The sequence below is a fragment of the Pseudophryne corroboree genome, chromosome 7 (genome assembly GCF_028390025.1).
Source record: "Pseudophryne corroboree isolate aPseCor3 chromosome 7, aPseCor3.hap2, whole genome shotgun sequence".
NCBI lineage: Eukaryota > Metazoa > Chordata > Amphibia > Anura > Myobatrachidae > Pseudophryne > Pseudophryne corroboree.
Genome location: NC_086450.1, coordinates 57,856,822 through 57,878,828, shown reverse-complemented (window position 1 = coordinate 57,878,828; position 22,007 = coordinate 57,856,822). Strand labels below are relative to the sequence as shown.

Below are 22,007 nucleotides of genomic sequence, written 5' to 3'. Positions count from 1 at the left end.
GGCATATCATGCTATCTGGCACTGCACATTATATGTATCTGGCACTATACTGGAGACATTGTGTGTAAGGAACACTACTGTGGCTGTTCTGTGTAAGGCTGCTCATTGTGTGCGTAGAGGGGGTGTGAAAATATATTTATTTATAGTTTGATAATATAAAGTTATGAGGCCATGCCCACTTTCACAGGAGGCCACGTCCACTTTCCCAGGAGGCCACACCCACTTTTCCCAGAGCGCGCGCCTTATGTGCGCGCATAGGGTTTGGGGGGCGCTTTTAAATTTTCTCGCTCAGGGTGCTAGTAGGCCTGGAGCCGGTCCTGCTTGCAGCGCTGGTATTAAGCCTGGAGAAGTGATAAAGTGGAAGGTGATTATGCATCAACCAATGAGCTCCTAAATGTCATTTTCAAACCCAGCATGTAACTTGACAGTTAGGAGCTGATTGACTGGCGCGTTATCATCACCTTCCACTTTATCACTTCTCCAGGCTTAATAAATCTGCCCCATTAATCTGCCTTTCCAAACATCCCCATTATGACTTACTTCACCTTCATTTACACAAATAAAAAAAAATAATCACTGAATAAACTTGGAGATCTCTAACTACACTTAAGATGACCTGTATATCATACCCTCCAACATTTTACACATTAAAATTGGTACAAATTTGGAAAGGGGCGTGGCCACGGGTAAAGGGTCACGCCCCTTTTCGTATACTTTCAATGGAAGTTTGGAGAGCCAATCAGTACATACCATAAAAAAGGTACTGCACCTACTAAAAAGGTACAGTTGGAGGGTAGGGTATATTAACTTACTACTTTGTAACACTTACTAATCTAGACATGTGTGGTACCCCAAAGATCTGCCAAGCTGCACAGCAGACATTGGGTGTCATGCCGAGTTGATAGCTTGCTAGCTACTTTTAGCAGCCGTGCAAACGCATAGTCGTCGCCCACAGGGGAGTGTATTTTCGCTTTGCAAGTGTGCGAACGCCTGTGCAGCCAAGCGGGTACAAACACATTTTGTGCAGAACAAGACCAGCCCTGTAGTTACTTATTCTGTGCGGTGATTGCAGTGACGAAGGTCCTGGAATTGACGTCAGATACCCGCCCTGCAAACACCTGGACACACCTGCGTTCTTCCAAACACTCCCAGAAAACGGTCAGTTGACACCTCTAAACTCCCACTTCCTATCAATCTCCTTGCGATCGGCTGTGCAAATGGAATCGTCACTAGAAGCAGTGCAAAACAACGATGCTCTTTGTACCCGTAACTCGTGCATGCGCATTACGCCCCATACACTTGCGTAGTTTTGCCATTTTTTTTAAATGATCACTACGCAGCGAACATCGGCAGCTAGCGATCAACTCGGAATGACCCCCATTGGGCCTAATTCAGACCTGATTGTAGCAGCAACTTTGCTAGCAGTTGGGCAAAACCATGTGCACTGCAGTGGGTGGGGGGCAGATATAACATGTGCAGAGAGTTAGATTTGGGTGGGGTATGTTCAAACTGAAATCTAAATTGCTGTGTAAAAATAAAGCAGCCAGTATTTACCCTGCACAGAAACAATATAACCCACCCAAATCTAACCTTCACATGTTATATCTGCCCCCCCCCCCCTTGCAGTGCACATGGGTGGTCGTTCCGAGTTGATCGCAGCCAGCAACTTTTTGCTGCTGATCCTGCGATCAACTAGGCCATGGGGGGAGTGTATTTTAGCTTAGCGGGGCTGCGATCGCTTGTGCAGCCCTGCTAAGCTAAAAATTTTTTAAGTAAAACAAGACTAGCCCTGGAAATACTTACCCTGTGCGACGATGTCATTGACGCCGGGGCCGGCTCTGACGTCAGACATCCGCCCTCCATTCTCTTGGACACGCCGGCATTTTCTTCTCCACTCCCCGAAAACGGCTGACAACGGTCCGGTGATGCCCAGGTACGCCTTCTTTTTGTCACTCTTCTTGCGGTCGGTTCTGGGACCGCTTTCTTCGTTGTCCTGGACCTAACCCAGCGACCCCTGTCGCCGGGCAATGTCGAACATGCACAGTGCGGCCGCCGCACATGCGCATTCTGGACCCGTTTGCACCGCAGCGACAAATCGCTGCGTGCGAACGGGTCGAAATGACGCCCCATGGTTTTGTCCATCTGCTAACAAATTTGCTGCAACGATCAGGTCTGAATTAGGCACATTAACTGGTATGCTAAAGCCAAAAGACTGATTTTTGCATAGACACAAAAACCAAAAAGGAAAGACTAAGGGGGTCATTCTGACCCATTCGCTCGCAGCGGTTCTTCGCTGCGGTGCGAACGGGTCCAGAATTCACATGCACCCCCGGGCAAAGTCGCTAGCAATGAAGAAAGAAGATGGACAGCAAGAGGGCATTCCTGGGCGTTACCTTACCATTTCCTGCCATTTTCGGGAAGTGGTAAGTAAAACGCACGCGTGTCCAGGAGAACGAAGGGCGGAGGTGTGACGTCAAAGCCGGCCCCATCAACGCTGAGATCATCGTACAGGGTAAGTATGTTCAGGGCTGTTCTTGTTTTACACAAAACTTTTTTAGCTAAGCAGGGCTGCACAAGCGTTCACAGCCCTGCTAAGCTAAAATACACTCCCTCATAGGCGGGGATTAGTTGATCGCACCAGCAGCAAAAAGTCGCTGGCTGCGATCAACTCGGAATGACCACCTTAATGTCTATTCTGGGGCACACTTGACTTTATATATATATATATATATATATACACTGCTCAAAAAAATAACGGGAACACTAAAATAACACATCCTAGATCTGAATGAATGAAATATTCTTATTAAATACTTTGTTCTTTACATAGTTGAATGTGCTGACAACAAAATCACACAAAAATTATCAATGGAAATCAAATTTATTAACCCATGGAGGTCTGGATTTGGAGTCACCCTCAAAATGAAAGTGGAAAAACACACTACAGGCTGATCCAACTTTGATGTAATGCCCTTAAAACAAGTCAAAATGAGGCTCATTAGTGTGTGTGGCCTCCACGTGCCTGTATGACCTCCCTACAACGCCTGGGCATGCTCCTGATGAGGTAGCGGATGGTCTCCTGAGGGATCTCCTCCCAGACCTGGACTAAAGCATCCGCCAACTCCTGGACAGTCTGTGGTGTAACGTGGCGTTGGTGGATGTAGCGAGACATGATGTCCCAGATGTGCGCAATTGGATTCAGGTCTGGGGAACGGGCGGGCCAGTCCATAGCATCAATGCCTTCCTCTTGCAGGAACTGCTGACACACTCCAGCCACATGAGGTCTAGCATTGTCTTGCATTAGGAGGAACCCAGGGTCAACCGCACCAGCATATGGTCTCACAAGAGGTCTGAGGATCTCATCTCAGTACCTAATGGCAGTCAGGCTACCTCTGGCGAGCACATGGAGGGCTGTGCGGTCCCCCAAAGAAATGCCACCCCACACCATTACTGACCCACTGCCAAACCGGTCATGCTGGAGGATATTGCAGACAGCAGAACGTTCTCCTTGGCGTCTCCAGACTCTGTCACGTCTGTCACATGTGCTCAGTGAGAACCTGCTTTCATCTGTGAAGAGCACAGGGCGCCAGTGGCGAATTTGCCAATCTTGGTGTTCTCTGGCAAATGCCAAACGTCCTGCATGGTGTTGGGCTGTAAGCACAACCCCCACCTGTGGACGTCGGGCCCTCATACCACCCTCATGGAGTCTGTTTCTGATCGTTTGAGCAGACACATACACATTTTGGCTTGCTGGAGGTTATTTTGCAGGGCTCTGGCAGTGCTCCTCCTGTTCCTCCTTGCACAAAGGCGGAGGTAGCGGTCCTGCTGCTGGGCTGTTGCCCTCCTACGGCCTCCTCCACATCTCCTGATGTACTGGCCTGTCTCCTGGTAGCGCCTCCATGCTCTGGACACTACGCTGACAGACACAGCAAACCTTCTTGCCACAGCTCGCACTGATGTGCCATCCTGGTTGAGCTGCACTACCTGAGCCACTTGTGTTGGTTGTAGACTCCGTCTCATGCTACCACTAGAGTGAAAGCACCGCCAGCTTTCAAAAGTGACCAAAACATCAGCCAGAAAGCATAGGAGCTGAGAAGTGGTCTGTGGTCACCACCTGCAGAACAACTCCTTTATTGGGGGTGTCTTGCTAATTGCCTATAATTTCCACCTGTTGTCTGCTCCATTTGCACAACAGCATGTGAAATTGATTGTCAATCAATGTTGCTTCCTAAGTGGACAGTTTGATTTCACAGAAGTGTGATTGACTTGTAGTTACGGTACATTGTGTTAAGTGTTCCCTTTATTTTTTTGAGCAGTGTATAAGAAAGAAATATATATCCATAAAATATAACTTTCTCTGACGTCCTAGTGGATGCTGGGAACTCCGAAAGGACCATGGGGAATAGCGGCTCCGCAGGAGACTGGGCACAAAAGTAAAAGCTTTAGGACTAGCTGGTGTGCACTGGCTCCTCCCCCTATGACCCTCCTCCAAGCCTCAGTTAGATTTTTGTGCCCGAACGAGAAGGGTGCAATCTAGGTGGCTCTCCTGAGCTGCTTAGAGTAAAAGTTTAAATTAGGTTTTTTATTTTCAGTGAGTCCTGCTGGCAACAGGCTCACTGCATCGAGGGACTAAGGGGAGAAGAAGCGAACTCACCTGCGTGCAGAGTGGATTGGGCTTCTTAGGCTACTGGACATTAGCTCCAGAGGGACGATCACAGGCCCAGCCATGGATGGGTCCCAGAGCCGCGCCGCCGTCCCCCTTACAGAGCCAGAAGAGCAGAAGAGGTCCGGAAAATCGGCGGCAGAAGACGTCCTGTCTTCAATAAGGTAGCGCACAGCACCGCAGCTGTGCGCCATTGCTCTCAGCACACTTCACACTCCGGTCACTGAGGGTGCAGGGCGCTGGGGGGGGGCGCCCTGAGACGCAATAAAAATACCTTAGATGGCAAAAAAATACATCACATATAGCTCCTGGGCTATATGGATGCATTTAACCCCTGCCAGAATACATAGAAAAACGGGAGATAAGGCCTCCGATAAGGGGGCGGAGCCTATCTCCTCAGCACACTGGCGCCATTTTCCCTCACAGCTCCGTTGGAGGGAAGCTCCCTGGCTCTCCCCTGCAGTCACTACACTACAGAAAGGGTTAAAAAAGAGAGGGGAGCACAAATTGCGCGCAGTATTAAAAGATACAGCAGCTATAAGGGGAAAAACACTTTTCTCTATCGTCCTAGTGGATGCTGGGGTTCCTGAAAGGACCATGGGGAATAGCGGCTCCGCAGGAGACAGGGCACAAAAAGTAAAGCTTTAGGATCAGGTGGTGTGCACTGGCTCCTCCCCCTATGACCCTCCTCCAAGCCTCAGTTAGATTTTTGTGCCCGGCCGAGAAGGGTGCAATCTAGGTGGCTCTCCTAAACAGCTGCTTAGAAAAGTTTAGCTTAGGTTTTTTATTTTACAGTGAGTCCTGCTGGCAACAGGATCACTGCAACGAGGGACTTAGGGGAGAAGAAGTGAACTCACCTGCGTGCAGGATGGATTGGCTTCTTGGCTACTGGACATTAGCTCCAGAGGGACGATCACAGGTACAGCCTGGATGGTCACCGGAGCCTCGCCGCCGGCCCCCTTGCAGATGCTGAAACGAGAAGAGGTCCAGAATCGGCGGCAGAAGACTCCTCAGTCTTCTTAAGGTAGCGCACAGCACTGCAGCTGTGCGCCATTTTCCTCTCAGCACACTTCACACGGCAGTCACTGAGGGTGCAGGGCGCTGGGAGGGGGGCGCCCTGGGAGGCAAATGAAAACCTTTTTTGGCTAAAAATACCTCACATATAGCCTCCGGGGGCTATATGGAGATATTTAACCCCTGCCAGAATCCGTTAAGAGCGGGAGACGAGGCCGCCGAAAAAGGGGCGGGGCCTATCTCCTCAGCACACAGCGCCATTTTCCCTCACAGAAAGGCTGGAGGGAAGGCTCCCAGGCTCTCCCCTGCACTGCACTACAGAAACAGGGTTAAAACAGAGAGGGGGGGCACTAATTTGGCGTTAGAAATATATAAAAAAGATGCTATAAGGGAAAACACTTATATAAGGTTGTCCCTATATAATTATAGCGTTTTTGGTGTGTGCTGGCAAACTCTCCCTCTGTCTCTCCAAAGGGCTAGTAGGTCCTGTCCTCTATCAGAGCATTCCCTGTGTGTGTGCTGTGTGTCGGTACGTGTGTGTCGACATGTATGAGGACGATGTTGGTGAGGAGGCGGAGCAATTGCCTGTAATGGTGATGTCACTCTCTAGGGAGTCGACACCGGAATGGATGGCTTATTTAGGAAATTACGTGATAATGTCAACACGCGCCAAGGTCGGTTGACGACATGAGACGGCCGACAAACAATTAGTACCGGTCCAGACGTCTCAAAAACACCGTCAGGGGTTTTAAAACGCCCGTTTACTTTAGTCGGTCGACACAGACACAGACAGGGACACTGAATCCAGTGTCGACGGTGAATAAACAAACGTATTCCTTATTAGGGCCACACGTTAAGGGCAATGAAGGAGGTGTTACATATTTCTGATACTACAAGTACCACAAAAGAGGGTATTATGTGGGATGTGAAAAAACTACCGTAGTTTTTCCTGAATCAGATAAATTAAATGAAGTGTGTGATGATGCGTGGGTTCCTCCCGATAGAAAATATGGGCGGTATACCCTTTCCCGCCAGAAGTTAGGGCGCGTTGGGAAACACCCCTTAGGGTGGATAAGGCGCTCACACGCTTATCAGAACATGTGGCGGTACCGTCTATAGATAGGGCCGTCCTCAAGGAGCCAGCTGACAGGAGGCTGGAAAAATATCATAAAAAGTATATACACACATACTGGTGTTATACTGCGACCAGCGATCGCCTCAGCCTGGATGTGCAGAGCTGGGGTGGCTTGGTCGGATTCCCTGACTAAAAATATTGATACCCTTGACAGGGACAGTATTTTATTGACTATAGAGCATTTAAAGGATGTATTTCTATATATGCGAGATGCACAGAGGGATATTTGCACTCTGGCATCAAGAGTAAGTGCGATGTCCATATCTGCCAGAAGATGTTTATGGACACGACAGTGGTCAGGTGATGCAGATTCCAAACGGCACAAAGGTGTATTGCCGTATAAAGGAAGAGGAGTTATTTGGGGTCGGTCCATCGGACCTGGTGGCCACGGCAACTGCTGGAAAATCCACCGTTTTTACCCTAAGTCACATCTCTGCAGAAAAAGACACCGTCTTTTCAGCTTCAGTCCTTTCGTCCCTATAAGAGTCATATCTGCCCAGGGATAGAGGAAAGGGAAGAAGACTGCAGCAGGCAGCCCATTCCCAGGAACAGAAGCGTTCCACCGCTTCTGACAAGCTCTCAGCATGACGCTGAGACCGTACAGGACCCCTGGATCCTACAAGTAGTATCCCAGGGGTACAGTTTGGAATGTCGAGACGTTTCCCCTGCGCAGGCTCCTGAAGTCTGCTTTACCAAGGTCTCCCTCCGACAAGGAGGCAGTATGGGAAAAAATTCACGAGCTGTATTCCCAGCAGGTGATAATTAAATTACCCCTCCTACAACAAGAAAAGGGGGTATTATTCCACACTATATTGTGGTACTGAAGCCAGAAGGCTAGGTGAGACCTATTCTAAATCTAAAAAAATTTGAACACTTACAAAGGTTCAAATCAAGATGGAGTCACTCAGAGCAGTGATAACGAACCGGGAAGAAGGGGACTATCTGGTGTCCCGAGACATCAGGGATGCTTACCTCCATGTCCCAAATTTGCCCTTATCACTAAGGGTACCTCAGGTTCGTGGTACAGAACTGTCACTATCAGTTTCAGACGCTGCCGTTTGGATTGTCTACGGCACCCCGGGTCTTTACCAAGGTAATGGCCGAAATGATGGTTCTTCTTCGAAGAAAAGGCGTCTTAATTATCCCTTACTTGGACGATCTCCTGATAAGGGCAAAGTCCAGGGAACAGTTGGAGGTCGGAGTAGCACTATCTCGGATACTGTTACAACAGCAGGGGTGGATTCTAAATATTCCAAAATCGCAGCTGATCCCGACAACAAGTCTCCTGTGCTTAGGGATGATTCTGGACACAGTCCAGAAAAAGGTGTTTCTCCCGGAAGAGAAAGCCAGGGAGTTATCCGAACTAGTCAGGAACCTCCTAAAATCAGTGCATCATTGCACAAGGGTCATGGTAAAAAAATGGTGACTTCCTTCGAAGCAATTCCAGTCGGCAGATTTCATGCAAGAACTTTTCAGTGGGATCTGCTGGACAAATGGTCCGGATCGCATCTTCAGATGCATCAGCGGATAACCCTATATCCAAGGATCTCTCCTGTGGTGGTTACAGGGTGCTCATCTTCTAGAGGGCCGCAGATTCGGCATTCAGTTTTGGATGTTGGTGACCACGGAGGCCAGCCCGAGAGGCTGGGGAGCAGTCACACAAGGAAAAAAATTCCAGGGAGTGTGATCAAGTCTGGAGATTTTTCTCCACATAAATATAGCTAAGGGTAAATTTATAATGCTCTAAGCTTAGCAAGACCTCTGCTTCAAGGTCAGCCGGTATTGATCCAGTGGGATAAAACATCACGGCAGTCGCCCACGTAAATAGACAGGGCGGCACAAGAAGCAGGAGGGCAGTGGCAAAAACTGCAAGGACTTTTCACTGGGCGGAAAATCATGTGATAGCACTGTCAGCAGTGTTTCATTCCGGGAATGGAAACTGGGAAGCAGACTTCCTCAGTAGGCACGACCTCCACCCGGCAGAGTGGGAACTTCATGGGGAAGTTTTCCACATAATTGTAAACCGTTGGGAATTACCAAAGGTGGACATGATGGCGTCCCGTCTGAACAAAAAACGGGACAGGTATTGCGCCAGGTTAAGAGACCCTCAGGCAATAGCTGTGGACGTTCTGGTAACACCGTGGGTGTACCAGTCGGTGTATGTGTTCCATCCTCTGCTTTTCATACCTAAGGTACTGAGAATTATAAGACGTAGAGGAGTAAGAACTATACTCATGGCTCCGGATTGGCCAAGAAGGACTTGGTACCCGGAACTTCAAGAGATGCTCACAGAGGACTTATGGCCTCTGCCGCTAAGAAGGGACTTGTTTCAGCAAGTACCATGTCTGTTCCAAGACTTACCGCAGCTGCGTTTGACGGCATGGCGGTGGAACGCCGGATCCTAAGGGAAAAGGCATTCAGGAAGAGGTCATTCCTACCCTGGTCAAAGCCAGAAAGGAGGTGACCGCACAACATTATCACCACATGTGGCGAAAATATGTTGCGTGTTGTGAGGCCAGGAAGGCCCCACGAAGAAATTTCAACTCGGTCGATTCCTGCATTTCTTGCAAACAGGAGTGTCTATGGGCCTCAAATTGGGGTCCATTAAGGTTCAAATTTCGGCCCTGTCGATTTTTCTTCCAGAAAGAATTGGCTTCAGTTCCTGAAGTCCAGAAGTTTGTCAAGGGAGTATTGCATATACAACCCCCTTTTGTGCCTCCAGTGGCACTGTGGGATCTCAACGTAGTTCTGGGATTCCTCAAAACACATTGGTTTAAAACCAGTCAAATCTGTGGATTTGAAGCAGCTCACATGAAAAGTGAACATGCTCTTGGACCTGGCCTGGACCAGGCGAGTGTCAAATTGGTGGTTTTTTTCTCAAAAAAGCCCATATCTGTTTGTCCATTCGGACAGGGCAGAGCTGCGGACTCGTCCCCAGTTCTCTCCCTAAGGTGGTGTCAGTGTTTCACCTGAACCAGCTTATTGTGGTGTCTTGCGCCTACTAGGGACTTGGAGGACTCCAAGTTGCTAGATGTGGTCAGGGCCCTGAAAATATAGGTTCCAGGACGGCTGGAGTCAGGAAAACTGACTTGCTGTTATCCTGTATGCACCCAACAAACTGGGTGCTCTTGCTTTTAAGCAGACTTTTGCTAGTTGGATGTGTAATACAATTCAGCTTGCACATTCTGTGGCAGGCCTGCCACAGCCAAAATATGTAAATGCCCATTCCACAAGGAAGGTGGGCTCATCTTGGGCGGCTGCCCGAGGGGTCTCGGCTTTACAACTTTGCCGAGCGGCTATTTAGTCAGGGGCAAACACGTTTGTAAAATCCTACAAATTTGATACCCTGGCTAAGGAGGACCTGGAGTTCTCTCATTCGGTGCTGCAGAGTCATCCGCACTCTCCCGCCCGTTTGGGAGCTTTGGTATAATCCCCATGGTCCTTTCAGGAACCCCAGCATCCACTAGGACGATAGAGAAAATAAGAATTTACTTACCGATAATTCTATTTCTCGGAGTCCGTAGTGGATGCTGGGCGCCCATCCCAAGTGCGGATTATCTGCATTACTTGTACATAGTTACAAAAATCGGGTTATTATTGTTGTGAGCCATCTTTTCAGAGGCTCCGCTGTTATCATACTGTTAACTGGGTTCAGATCACAGGTTGTACAGTGTGATTGGTGTGGCTGGTATGAGTCTTACCCGGGATTCATAAATCCTTCCTTATTGTGTACGCTCGTCCGGGCACAGTACCTAACTGAGGCTTGGAGGAGGGTCATAGGGGGAGGAGCCAGTGCACACCACCTGATCCTAAAGCTTTACTTTTTGTGCCCTGTCTCCTGCGGAGCCGCTATTCCCCATGGTCCTTTCAGGAACCCCAGCATCCACTACGGACTCCGAGAAATAGAATTATCGGTAAGTAAATTCTTATTATATAAGGTTATCCCTGTATATATATATATAGCGCTCTGGTGTGTGCTGGCAAACTCTCCCTCTGTCTCCCCAAAGGGCTAGTGGGGTCCTGTCCTCTATCAGAGCATTCCCTGTGTGTGTGCTGTATGTCGGTACGTTTGTGTCGACATGTATGAGGAGAAAAATGATGTGGAGACGGAGCAGATTGCCTGTAATAGTGATGTCACCCCCTAGGGGGTCGACACCTGAGTGGATGAACTGTTGGAAGGAATTACGTGACAGTGTCAGCTCTGTATAAAAGACAGTGGTTGACATGAGACAGCCGGCTACTCAGCTTGTGCCTGTCCAGACGTCTCATAGGCCGTCAGGGGCTCTAAAGCGCCCGTTACCTCAGATGGCAGATATAGACGCCGACACGGATACTGACTCCAGTGTCGACGGTGAAGAGACAAATGTGACTTCCAGTAGGGCCACACGTTACATGATTGAGGCAATGAAAAATGTTTTACACATTTCTGATAATACGAGTACCACCAAAAAGGGGTATTATGTTCGGTGAGGAAAAACTACCTGTAGTTTTCCTGAATCTGAGAAATTAAATGAGGTGTGTGATGATGCGTGGGTTTCCCCCGATAACAACTGATAATTTCTAAAATGTTATTGGCATTATATCCTTTCCCGCCAGAGGTTAGGGTGCGTTGGGAAACACCCCCTAGGGTGGATAAAGCGCTCACACGCTTGTAAGGGCTCTACCCTCTCCTGAGATGGCCGCCCTTAAGGATCCTGCTGATAGAAAGCAGGAGGGTATCCTAAAATGTATTTACACACATACTGGTATTATACTGTGACCAGCAATCGCCTCAGCCTGGATGTGCAGTGCTGGGTTGGCGTGGTCGGATTCCCTGACTGAAAATATTGATACCGTAGATAGGGACAGTATATTTTTGCCTATAGAGCATTTAAAAGATGCATTTCTATATATGCGTGATGCACAGCGGAATATTTGCCGACTGGCATCAAGTCTAAGTGCGTTGTCCATTTCTACCAGTAGAGGGTTATGGACACGACAGTGGTCAGGTGATGCGGATTTCAAACGGCATTTGGAAGTATTGCCTTATTAAGGGGAGGAGTTATTTGGGGTCGGTCTTTCAGACCTGGTGGCCACGGCAACAGCTGGGAAATCCACGTTTGTACCCCAGGTCGCCTCTCAACATGAGAAGACGCCGTATTATCAGGCGCAGTCTTTTCGTGGACAAGCGGGCAAAAGGTTCCTCATTTCTGCCCCGTGACAGAGGGAGAGAAAAAAGGCTGCAGAAATCAGCCAGTTCCCAGGAACAGAAACCCTCTCCCGCCTCTGCCAAGCCCTCAGTATGACGCTGGGGCTTTACAAGCAGAATCAGGCACGGTGGGGGGCCCGTCTCAATGATTTTCAGCGCGCAGTGGGCTCACTCGCAAGTAGACCCCTGGATCCTTCAGGTGATATCTCAGGGGTACAAATTGGAATTCGAGACGTCTCCCCCTCGCCGTTTCCTAAAGTCGGCTTTACCGATGTCTCCTTCTGACAGGGAGACAGTTTTGGAAGCCATTCACAAGCTGTATTCCCAGCAGGTGATAATCAAGGTACCCCTCCTGCAACAGGGAACGGGGTATTATTCCACACTGTTGTGGTACCGAAGCCGGACGGCTCGGTGAGACCGATTCTAAATCTAAAATCTTTGAACACTTACATACAGAGGTTCAAATTCAAGATTGAGTCACTCAGAGCAGTGATTGCGAACCTGGAAGAAGGGGACTACATGATGTCTCGGGACATCAAGGATGCTTACCTTCATGTCCAAATTTACCCTTCTCACCAAGGGTACCTCAGGTTTATGGTACAGAACTGTCACTATCAGTTCAGACGCTGCCGTATGGATGGTCCACGGCACCCCGGGTCTTTACCAAGGTAATGGCCGAAATGATGATATTCCTTCGAAGGAAGGGAATTTTAGTTATCCCTTACTTGGACGATTCCCTGATAAGGGTAAGATCCAGGGAACAGTTGGAGGTCGGTGTAGCACTATCTCAGGTAGTGTTGCGGCAGCACGATTGGATTCTCAATATTCCAAAATCGCAGCTGGTTCCGACGACTCGTCTTCTGTTCCTAGGGATGATCCTGGACACAGTCTAGAAAAAGGTGTTTCTCCCGGAGGAGAAAGCCAGGGAGTTATCCGAGCTAGTCAGGAACCTCCTAAAACCGAGCCAAGTCTCAGTGCATCAATGCACAAGGGTTCTGGGTAAAATGGTGGCTTCCTACGAAGCAATCCCATTCGGCAGATTCCACGCAAGAACTTTCCAGTGGGACCTGCTGGACAAATGGTCCGGGTCTCATCTTCAGATGCATCAGCGGATAACCCTGTCACCAAGAACAAGGGTGTCCCTCCTGTGGTGGTTGCAGAGTGCTCATCTTCTAGAGGGCCGCAGATGCGGCATTCAGGACTGGGTCCTGGTGACCACGGATGCCAGCCTGCGAGGCTGGGGAGCAGTCACACAGGGAAGGAATTTCCAGGGCTTATGGTCAAGCCTGGAGACATCACTTCACATAAATATCCTGAAGCTAAGGGCCATTTACAATGCTCTAAGCTTAGCAAGACCTCTGCTTCAAGGTCAGCCGGTGTTGATCCAGTCGGACAACATCACGGCAGTCACCCACGTAAACAGACAGGGTGGCACAAGAAGCAGGAGGGCAATGGCAGAAGCTGCAAGGATTCTTCGCTGGGCGGAAAATCATGTGATAGCACTGTCAGCAATTCCGGGAGTGGACAACTGGGAAGCAGACTTCCTCAGCAGACACGACCTCCACCCGGGAGAGTGGGGACTTCACCCAGAAGTCTTCCACATGATTATAAACCGTTGGGAAAAACTCGACAGGTATTGCGCCAGGTCAAGGGACCCTCAGGCAATAGCTGTAGACGCTCTGGTAACACCGTGGGTGTACCAGTCAGTGTATGTGTTCCCTCATCTGCCTCTCATACCCAAGGTACTGAGATTGATAAGATGGAGAGGAGTAAGCACTATATTCGTGGCTCCGGATTGGCCAAGAAGGACTTGGTAACCGGAACTTCAAAAGATGCTCACGGAGGATCCGTGGCCTCTACCTCTAAGAAGGGACCTGCTTCAGCAAGGACCCTGTCTGTTCCAAGACTTACCGCGACTGCGTTTGACGGCATGGCGGTTGAACGCCGGATCCTGAAGGAAAAAAGGCATTCCGGATGAGGTCATCCCTATCCTGATCAAAGCCAGGAAGGATGTAACCGCAAAACATTATCACCGCATTTGGCGAAAATATGTTGCGTGGTGCGAGGCCAGTAAGGCCCGACGGAGGAAATTCAACTGGGTCGATTCCTACATTTCCTGAAAACAGGAGTGTCTATGGGCCTGAAATTGGGGTCCATTAAGGTTCAAATTTCGGCCCTGTCAATTTTCTTCCAAAAAGAACTAGCTTCAGTCCCTGAAGTTCAGACGTTGTAAAAGGGGTACTGCATATACAGCCTCCTTTTGTGCCTCCAGTGGCACCTTGGGATCTCAATTTAGTTTTTGGGTTCCAAAAAGTCACATTGGTTTGAACCACTTAAATCTGTGGAGTTAAAATATCTCACATGGAAAGTGGTCATGCTTTTGGCCCTGGCCTGGGTCAGGCGCGTGTCAGAATTGGCGGCTTTATCCTGTAAAAGCCCTTATCTGATTTTCCATTCGGACAGGGCGGAATTGAGGACTCGTCCTCAGTTTCTCCCGAAGGTGGTTTCAGCGTTTCACCTGAACCAACCTATTGTGGTGCCTGCGGCTACTAGGGACTTGGAGGACTCCAAGTTGCTAGACGTTGTCAGAGCCCTGAAAATATATGTTTCCAGGACGGCTGGAGTCAGTAAATCTGACTCGCTGTTTATCCTGTATGCACCCAACAAGCTGGGTGCTCCTGCTTCTAAGCAGACTATTGCTCGTTGGATTTGTAGTACAATTCAGCTTGCACATTCTGTGGCAGGCCTGCCACAGCCAAAAATCTGTAAATGCCCACTCCACAAGGAAGATGGGCTCATCTTGGGCGGCTGCCCGAGGGGTCTCGGCTTTACAACTTTGCCGAGCAGCTACTTGGTCAGGAGCAAATACGTTTGTAAAATTCTACAAAATTGATACCCTGGCTGAGGAGGACCTGGAGTTCTCTCATTTGGTGCTGCAGAGTCATCCGCACTCTCCCGCCCGTTTGGGAGCTTTGGTATAATCCCCATGGTCCTTTCGGAGTTCCCAGCATCCACTAGGACGTCAGAGAAAATAAGAATTTACTTACCGATAATTCTATTTCTCATAGTCGTAGTGGATGCTGGGCGCCCATCCCAAGTGCGGATTGTCTGCAATACTTGTACATAGTTACAAAAATCGGGTTATTATTGTTGTGAGCCATCTTTTCAGAGGCTCCTCTGTTATCATGCTGTTAACTGGGTTCAGATCACAGGTTGTACGGTGTGATTGGTGTGGCTGGTATGAGTCTTACCCGGGATTCAAAATCCTTCCTTATTGTGTACGCTCGTCCGGGCACAGTATCCTAACTGAGGCTTGGAGGAGGGTCATAGGGGGAGGAGCCAGTGCACACCAGCTAGTCCTAAAGCTTTTACTTTTGTGCCCAGTCTCCTGCGGAGCCGCTATTCCCCATGGTCCTTTCGGAGTTCCCAGCATCCACTACGGACTATGAGAAATAGAATTATCGGTAAGTAAATTCTTATTTTTTAATATAATCACTTTAAAAATGGGCGGAGAACAAGAATATGCCTGAAATGACATTAAAATATAACGTATGGCGCATTAGCTCCATGAGCGAAAACATATCAATTTTGAATCTCTTTCTCTAGGTGAAACTATGAATTTTTCACCTCTCCAACTTAGGAGATAATTGTGGGAAAGAGATTCATTCATACTCTATATAAATTGATTCAAATAGACATTGATCCTGTGCAGACTTATTGAACCTTTTTGTCTGGTGTGGTAAAGACTCAGACAGTGCAGCTGGAGAGCATAGCGTTAAATGGCCTCCCCTCTGACATGGTGATGCATAGAGGGGCGGGGCATGTGATGTTCAACTGATTGACACATGCAGGGAGCCACTGGATTGAACAGTTCCCCAGTGGAGTGAGAAGGTGGAGTGAAGGGGCCAAGGATGGTGACACTGTGAAATGTGTGTAATATCTATCTATATAGTATATATATACATACAGATGGAGCCTTCCTCATCTATCCCTTTAATAGGATTAACTGAGCCAGGTGAGTCGGATTTAATCCCCTGCTGTATTGTTCTCTCTGTATTGTATTGCAGCTGAGAACAAAAGATGAAGGGCTTATGCTAATAAGCCTTGGTGCATCTAGGCGCAGCAGAGAAGCCTAGATGAGTGAGGCTCCATCTGTATGTGTGTGTGTGTGTGTGGGTTGGATTTGTGTGACTGGCGGTCGGAAGACCGCAGGTCACCATCCCGACATTTAGATGGCCGGTGGGGGGAGCGAGTACTCGTTCTATTTCCACTCTATGGGTGTTGTGGACACCCATGAGTGGGAATAGTCCATGTTGGTCGACATGCCGACCGGATATTCAGGTTTTGGGATCCCGGCGTCGGTACTGTGACTGGCGGTCTCCTGACTGTCGGTCACATAACCGCATCCCTTAGTGTATATATCGATCTATCTGTCTACATATGTCATGGCTGGCACTCCGTCCAAAATACTGCACATTTGCCAGGGTGCCCTTAGTGGGATGACAGGTAGTATAAGCAGAAATACTGTGGCACTCTCGGGACTTACTAATTAACAATATATTCTGGTGATGACTACTAATGTGCAAGTCAACATTTCAGTTTATTCAGCCTTGAACACTTTTGTCCCAACTGCTGGGAGGTTTGTCATGCTCCTGTGAGTGGGTACTTGTCGTGTTCTAGAGTGGGTACGTACTTCTCATGTTCTAGACATGCCCCCAAAGTGGTGCAGCCATGCAACCTGCAGGAAGGCCCCGGGAAGTTACTGTACCGGGTCCCAGGATTTCTGTTAGCAGCCCTGTGTGAAAGCACTAGGAAAGCAGTATGTGTGGAGGGCATCCAGTCTTTATGTCGACCACAATTAGGTCGACAGTCATTCGTTCAACCACTATTGGTCGACATGGTAACTAGGTCGACATGTACTAGGTCGACATGGATAAAGGTCGACATGAACAAAAGCATCGCCGCTGTAGGATGCTTTTGCACTTTTGCACTTCTGCGGGGGAAGGGGGGACGTCACTGACATGCGAGGCAGACTAGCCCTGTGCTGGGCGTCCCCCCGCATGTCTGTGTGACTGATCGTAGCTGTGCTAAATTTAGCGCAGCTACGATCAACTCGGAATGACCCCAACTGTTACCCTGCCTGGGTAACATAAACGCTAGTTTTTTACTTTCTTATTGACCAGAGATACACAGCAAAACAGCACCACCTAGGGACATTAACCGGGATAACTCCTTACTGGAAGTAGTTCTCAGTGTATTGTGACAACCAAAATCTATTGTCTACTATAATTCCCAAGTCAAGACCCCAAGTCTATTTAATACAGAAATTTGCCTTGAACTCTAAAATCTACCGGCAGGAGCCGATTACTTAGTGGTCAGCACCAACAATAACTATATAAGAAGTCACGTTTAGTGTCAAGACATTGCCCCCTTCCTGTGCACAGGTAAAAACAAAGGGGGATTTGGTATCTAGACTACCTTTATTGATCGGGTACCCAAAAGTAGGATAGGAGTGACGTGCTGGACTTTAAAGGTTATCAGAGTTATTATTTTGCTTCACTATTTCTAAAGTGTTCCTGTTATGTTGTGATTTGGCCACAAGAACTGTAGAAGTGTTACGAGATCATAGTGTTACCTGTTAGTCCAAGTGTTATTGTTGTACAGTATACTGTTTTTGTAATTAGGTAATTAAGGTAATTAAGTTGCACGGGCTGCAGGTTGCTCATATTAGCATTCCGCACTGCGGAGTAAGTTGAACGTCAACAGCATACAACATAAATGAAGGATATGCAAAAAAAAAAATCGCATCAAATCGCACATTTGTAACTTGAGATTTTTTTGTAAAAATAGCAAATGTAATACGGTGCGATTTTTAAGGTTAAAATGGAATTTGCTTGCTATTATTGGTGACTTTTAGTAAAGCAAACGTGATTTTTAGTAATAAAAACATGCGTTTTTTAGGTCATGTTTTTATTACTTAGTCAGAAGCATGCACAGATCAGTAAAATCCGTGCATGCTTCTGTCTGTAAAAGTTAATAAAGTGTTAAAAAATTTTTTTTTTAAAAGAGACGTGCCGGTATCCCCCCAAAAGCATAACCAGCTCGGGCTCTTTCAGATGCTCTTGGTTCCAAAAATACAGGGGACAAAAGAAGTAGGGGTTCCCTGTATTTTTAAAACCAGCACGGGGCTCCACTAGCTAGAGAGGCGATGCCACAGCCGGGGGACACTTTTATATAGGTCCCTGCGACCGCAGCATCACACCCCCCAGCTAGTTACCCCTGGCCGTGGTTCGCTGGGGTAGTGGGGATCCCTAAAATAAAGGGGTCTCCCCCCCCCCCCCTCCCTGCAGGCCTCCAAGGGCCAGGGATGAAGCCCGAGGCTGTCTCCGCCATCTGCAAGGGTCAGCACCAATTGACATTGTAGTTTGTGGGGAAACCACAAGGTCAATTGTCTCTGACCCTTGCGGTTACATCAATTAAGCGTCACACAGCATATTAATGACTGGAGCAGAGCATCTCCATTCAATACAGTGGTTTACCCACGATTGTCTGTACTCTAGCAACACAGAGCCAATCAGGAAGCTGCTGCAATGGTACTGGTTCCTGATTGGTTGGGGGGACCCTCCATTGATATCACTATCGTAGAGGGCCCTCATTCGTGTAGTAGAAGTGTATGTAAAAACATACACTTCTACATGTTCGATGGTACGGGTTAGCATTTTATTTTATTTTTAACCCATGGATGCCTACAGTATATGGACAGAAGAGGACTGAACTACGGCGGATTGTTTGTATTTTTTTTTTTTACAGGTACCCTATGGATTCTACATGGACAAGTGGACATGAATGGCGGCGTGGGATGTAGGTAAGTATGTGTGAGTGTGTAAGTGTGTGCAAATAACTTTTACTATCATGGTTTTTGTTGTGGAACTACAGTTACCAGCGGGCCCGTTAATTCCCCACATGCTGGTACTTGTGGTTCTCCAACTACCATCATGTGGGGGGGCTTGCTGGGACTTGTAGTTCCACAGCAAAATACAATATTCTTTTTTAACACTTTCATGGCTATCAGCCCACCATCCACAGCCCACGGATGGCGGAGACAGCCTCTGGCTTCATCCCAGGCCCTTGGGTGCCTAGAAGGGGCCCCTTTATTTTAGGGGTCCCCACTCCTGCAGGGAACCCGGCCAGGGGTGACTAGTTGGGGTGTGTGATGCTGCGGACACAGGGACCTATATAAAAGTGTCCTCGGCTGCGGTGTCACCTCTCTGGCTAGTGGAGCCCGGTGCTGGTTTTAAAAATACGGGGGACCAATACTTCTTTTGTCCCCCATATTTTTGGAAGCAGGACCAGTCCAAGAGCCCGGTGGTGGTTGTTTAAATATGGGGAACCCCTACACATTTTTTTTCGGGATCCGGTGTTTAGGTCGACAGTAAGTATGTCGACACTGTCTAGGTCGACCACTATTGGTCGACAGTAAGTAGGTCGACATGGTTTCTAAGTCGACAGGGACTCTAGTAGCAGAGCGAGGCACCTTGCCCGAAGCATGGCAAGCAAAGGGAGCCATGCGAGGGGACACAGTGCTCTAATTGGGGTTCCCGGTCACTGTACAGCGAAAACAACACCAAAAAAGTAGGAAAACTCATGTCGACCTTTTCTCATGTCGACCTAGTACATGTCAACCTAGAGTCCCTGTCGACCTAGAAACCATGTTGATCTACCTACTGTCGACCAATAGTGGTCGACCTAGGCACTGTCGACCTAAGTCTAATCTACCTAACATACCACACTCATTTCCCCCCCGTATTTTTGCAATCAGGATTAGCTCAAAGAGCCCGGGGCTGGTTATGCTTTTGGGAGGGGGCTGCACGTCTTTTTTTTTTTTTTACCCTTTCTTAACTTTTACAGACAGAAGCATGCACGGATCTCACTGATCAAACTCGCCAGCCAGCCAGAAGCTGGTCTATGTATGTGCAATTTTTTGGTAATGTTTTAGGTGCGATTTTAAAAATCGCATCCCATTACATGGCAAAACATCTGGATACAAATTTTGCCATTGCAATATTTTTAGACTGCTTGAAACTTGTGAAATTGCATGTTTCCTCACTCCATTACATTTGCAAATTTCGGGAAAATGTGCAATTTTTCAGGAAAAATCGCACGTTCCCAAAATTCGCACACTGTTACATTTGGCCACTGACCTGTTTATTAATTTTGTGTTTGTGTGACTGCTCATAGTCAAATAAGGATCGTTGTTTACAAATTGATTTGGATGAAATTACCTGTAAGGTGATGATTAGAACATCCAAACCGTTAGCTGCACTATTTCTTTGATGTGGATTTCATGTGAGATCTTCAGTATATGTATTGTACCTAAAGCTGACTGCTTCTATTGTTCTAGTAAAACTGGTGCAGCTGAAGTCTTTGTGGTCCACTCCTTGAGGTACAGGGGCACTCATATACACCCGGAAAGAGGGGAGAAGAAACACCACCGATACAGTTCACTCAGACCAAAGGTAACTGAAATTTAAAACTATCACCCTCGTGTGACAAGTTATTCCAGTGGCTATTGTCATTGTTGGACTGGGGCATGAAGGGCCCACCGGGGGAATGCAGTGATAGGGGCCCATACTTAGGGGTGTGGCCAGCCTACAAAGGGGGTGTCGCCAGCCTCCGCAGAGGCTTGAAATACACAATAGTTTAGTGCAGTGTAATGCAACATATCTACCATGTATAAACAAGGGCACAGTCTGGAACCTGATCCCTAGAGGAAGGAGTGGGGCCTACCGGTGGTTTCCCTGGTACCCCTGTGTCCTAGTGTTAGGGAAGCACGGACGGTGTAATAGTCAACATTACTGCCTCGCAGCACTGACGTCATGGGTTTGATTCTCACCATGGCCCTAACTGTGTGGAGTTTGTATATTCTCCTGTGCTTGCATGGTTTTCCTCCAGTTACTCCGGTTTCCTCTCACAATCCAAAAATATACTGGTAGGTTATTTGACTACCAACAAAAATTAACCCTAGCGTGAATGTGTGTGCGTGTACATGTGGTAGGAAATATAGATTGTAAGCTCCACTGGGGCAGGGAATGATGTGAATGGCCAAATATTGTTTGTAAAGCGCTGCGGAAAATGTGTGTGCTATATAAATAACTGGTAATAAATAATAATAATAAATAGTGTTGGTTTATTGGAAAGAGAGGGCAAACTTTCCACTACACCTATATTGTACATGACTAGACGGATTCCTGAGCCAACCCCATGCCACCCTTCTACAGTAAACAAAAGTTCTTAGACCTACTTAAGTAGAAATCCATTAGATTCTTGTGACCCCATCTCCCATCTATCCGTAATACAGGCGAATAGGTGCTACATACACAAAAACTTAATGTGCAGCAAGCTCCAAAATCTTAATCAACTATGACATATACTGATGAGTTCCCCATTAGACATTCATAGCGCATATTCTTTACAAAATAACTTACCTTCTCTTCCAAGTAGCTTATAACAAGATTTGTAATTTTTTTGGAAACAGGGACCATCCTATCCTGATAGACTTTGGAGAATTCTTCATCTTTGAACACTTCAATATCCATCTGTACAGATCTGAATTCAGATAAATTGAAATTTTTTACAAAAAATGTTTCCAGATTATTTTTCAAATAGTTTCAAAACATTATAGTATGCAGTAAATGTCACCTTAATGCAAGCAGGTATTACACAAAGACCCCTTTTCACTTGCTACAGTATGTTATGTTGCTAAATTGCTAATAATTGGGTAGCCTTTGCAGAAGTCAAAGGGGGAATTTCTGTGCCATCGTTTGGTGTGGTGTGGTTATGCCTTCCTGGCCAACCGTGCCCTTAGAGGGCGTAGCTCCTTCTCCTGTGTTCTATTAGGGTACTAATTAGCTGTTCGTGCTAATTAGTACTCTATTAGAAAATACTGTACAGAGATACTAAGGATGGTGATTTGGCATCCAGGAACTTAGGGAGGAGCTTTTATCTCT

The 22,007-nt window shown here is 47.6% G+C and overlaps 1 protein-coding gene across 1 annotated transcript in view; it reads right to left on the bottom strand.

Moving 5' to 3' along the window:
• Positions 1–21,596, bottom strand: part of LOC134944003 (uncharacterized) — an 85,241-nt gene extending 63,645 nt beyond the window's left edge. The window contains exon 1 of the mRNA XM_063932548.1: positions 21,486–21,596. Coding sequence (XP_063788618.1) covers positions 21,486–21,596 — 111 coding nt within the window. The remainder of the gene's footprint in view (positions 1–21,485) is intronic.
• Between the last annotated feature and the right edge of the window lie 411 nt (positions 21,597–22,007).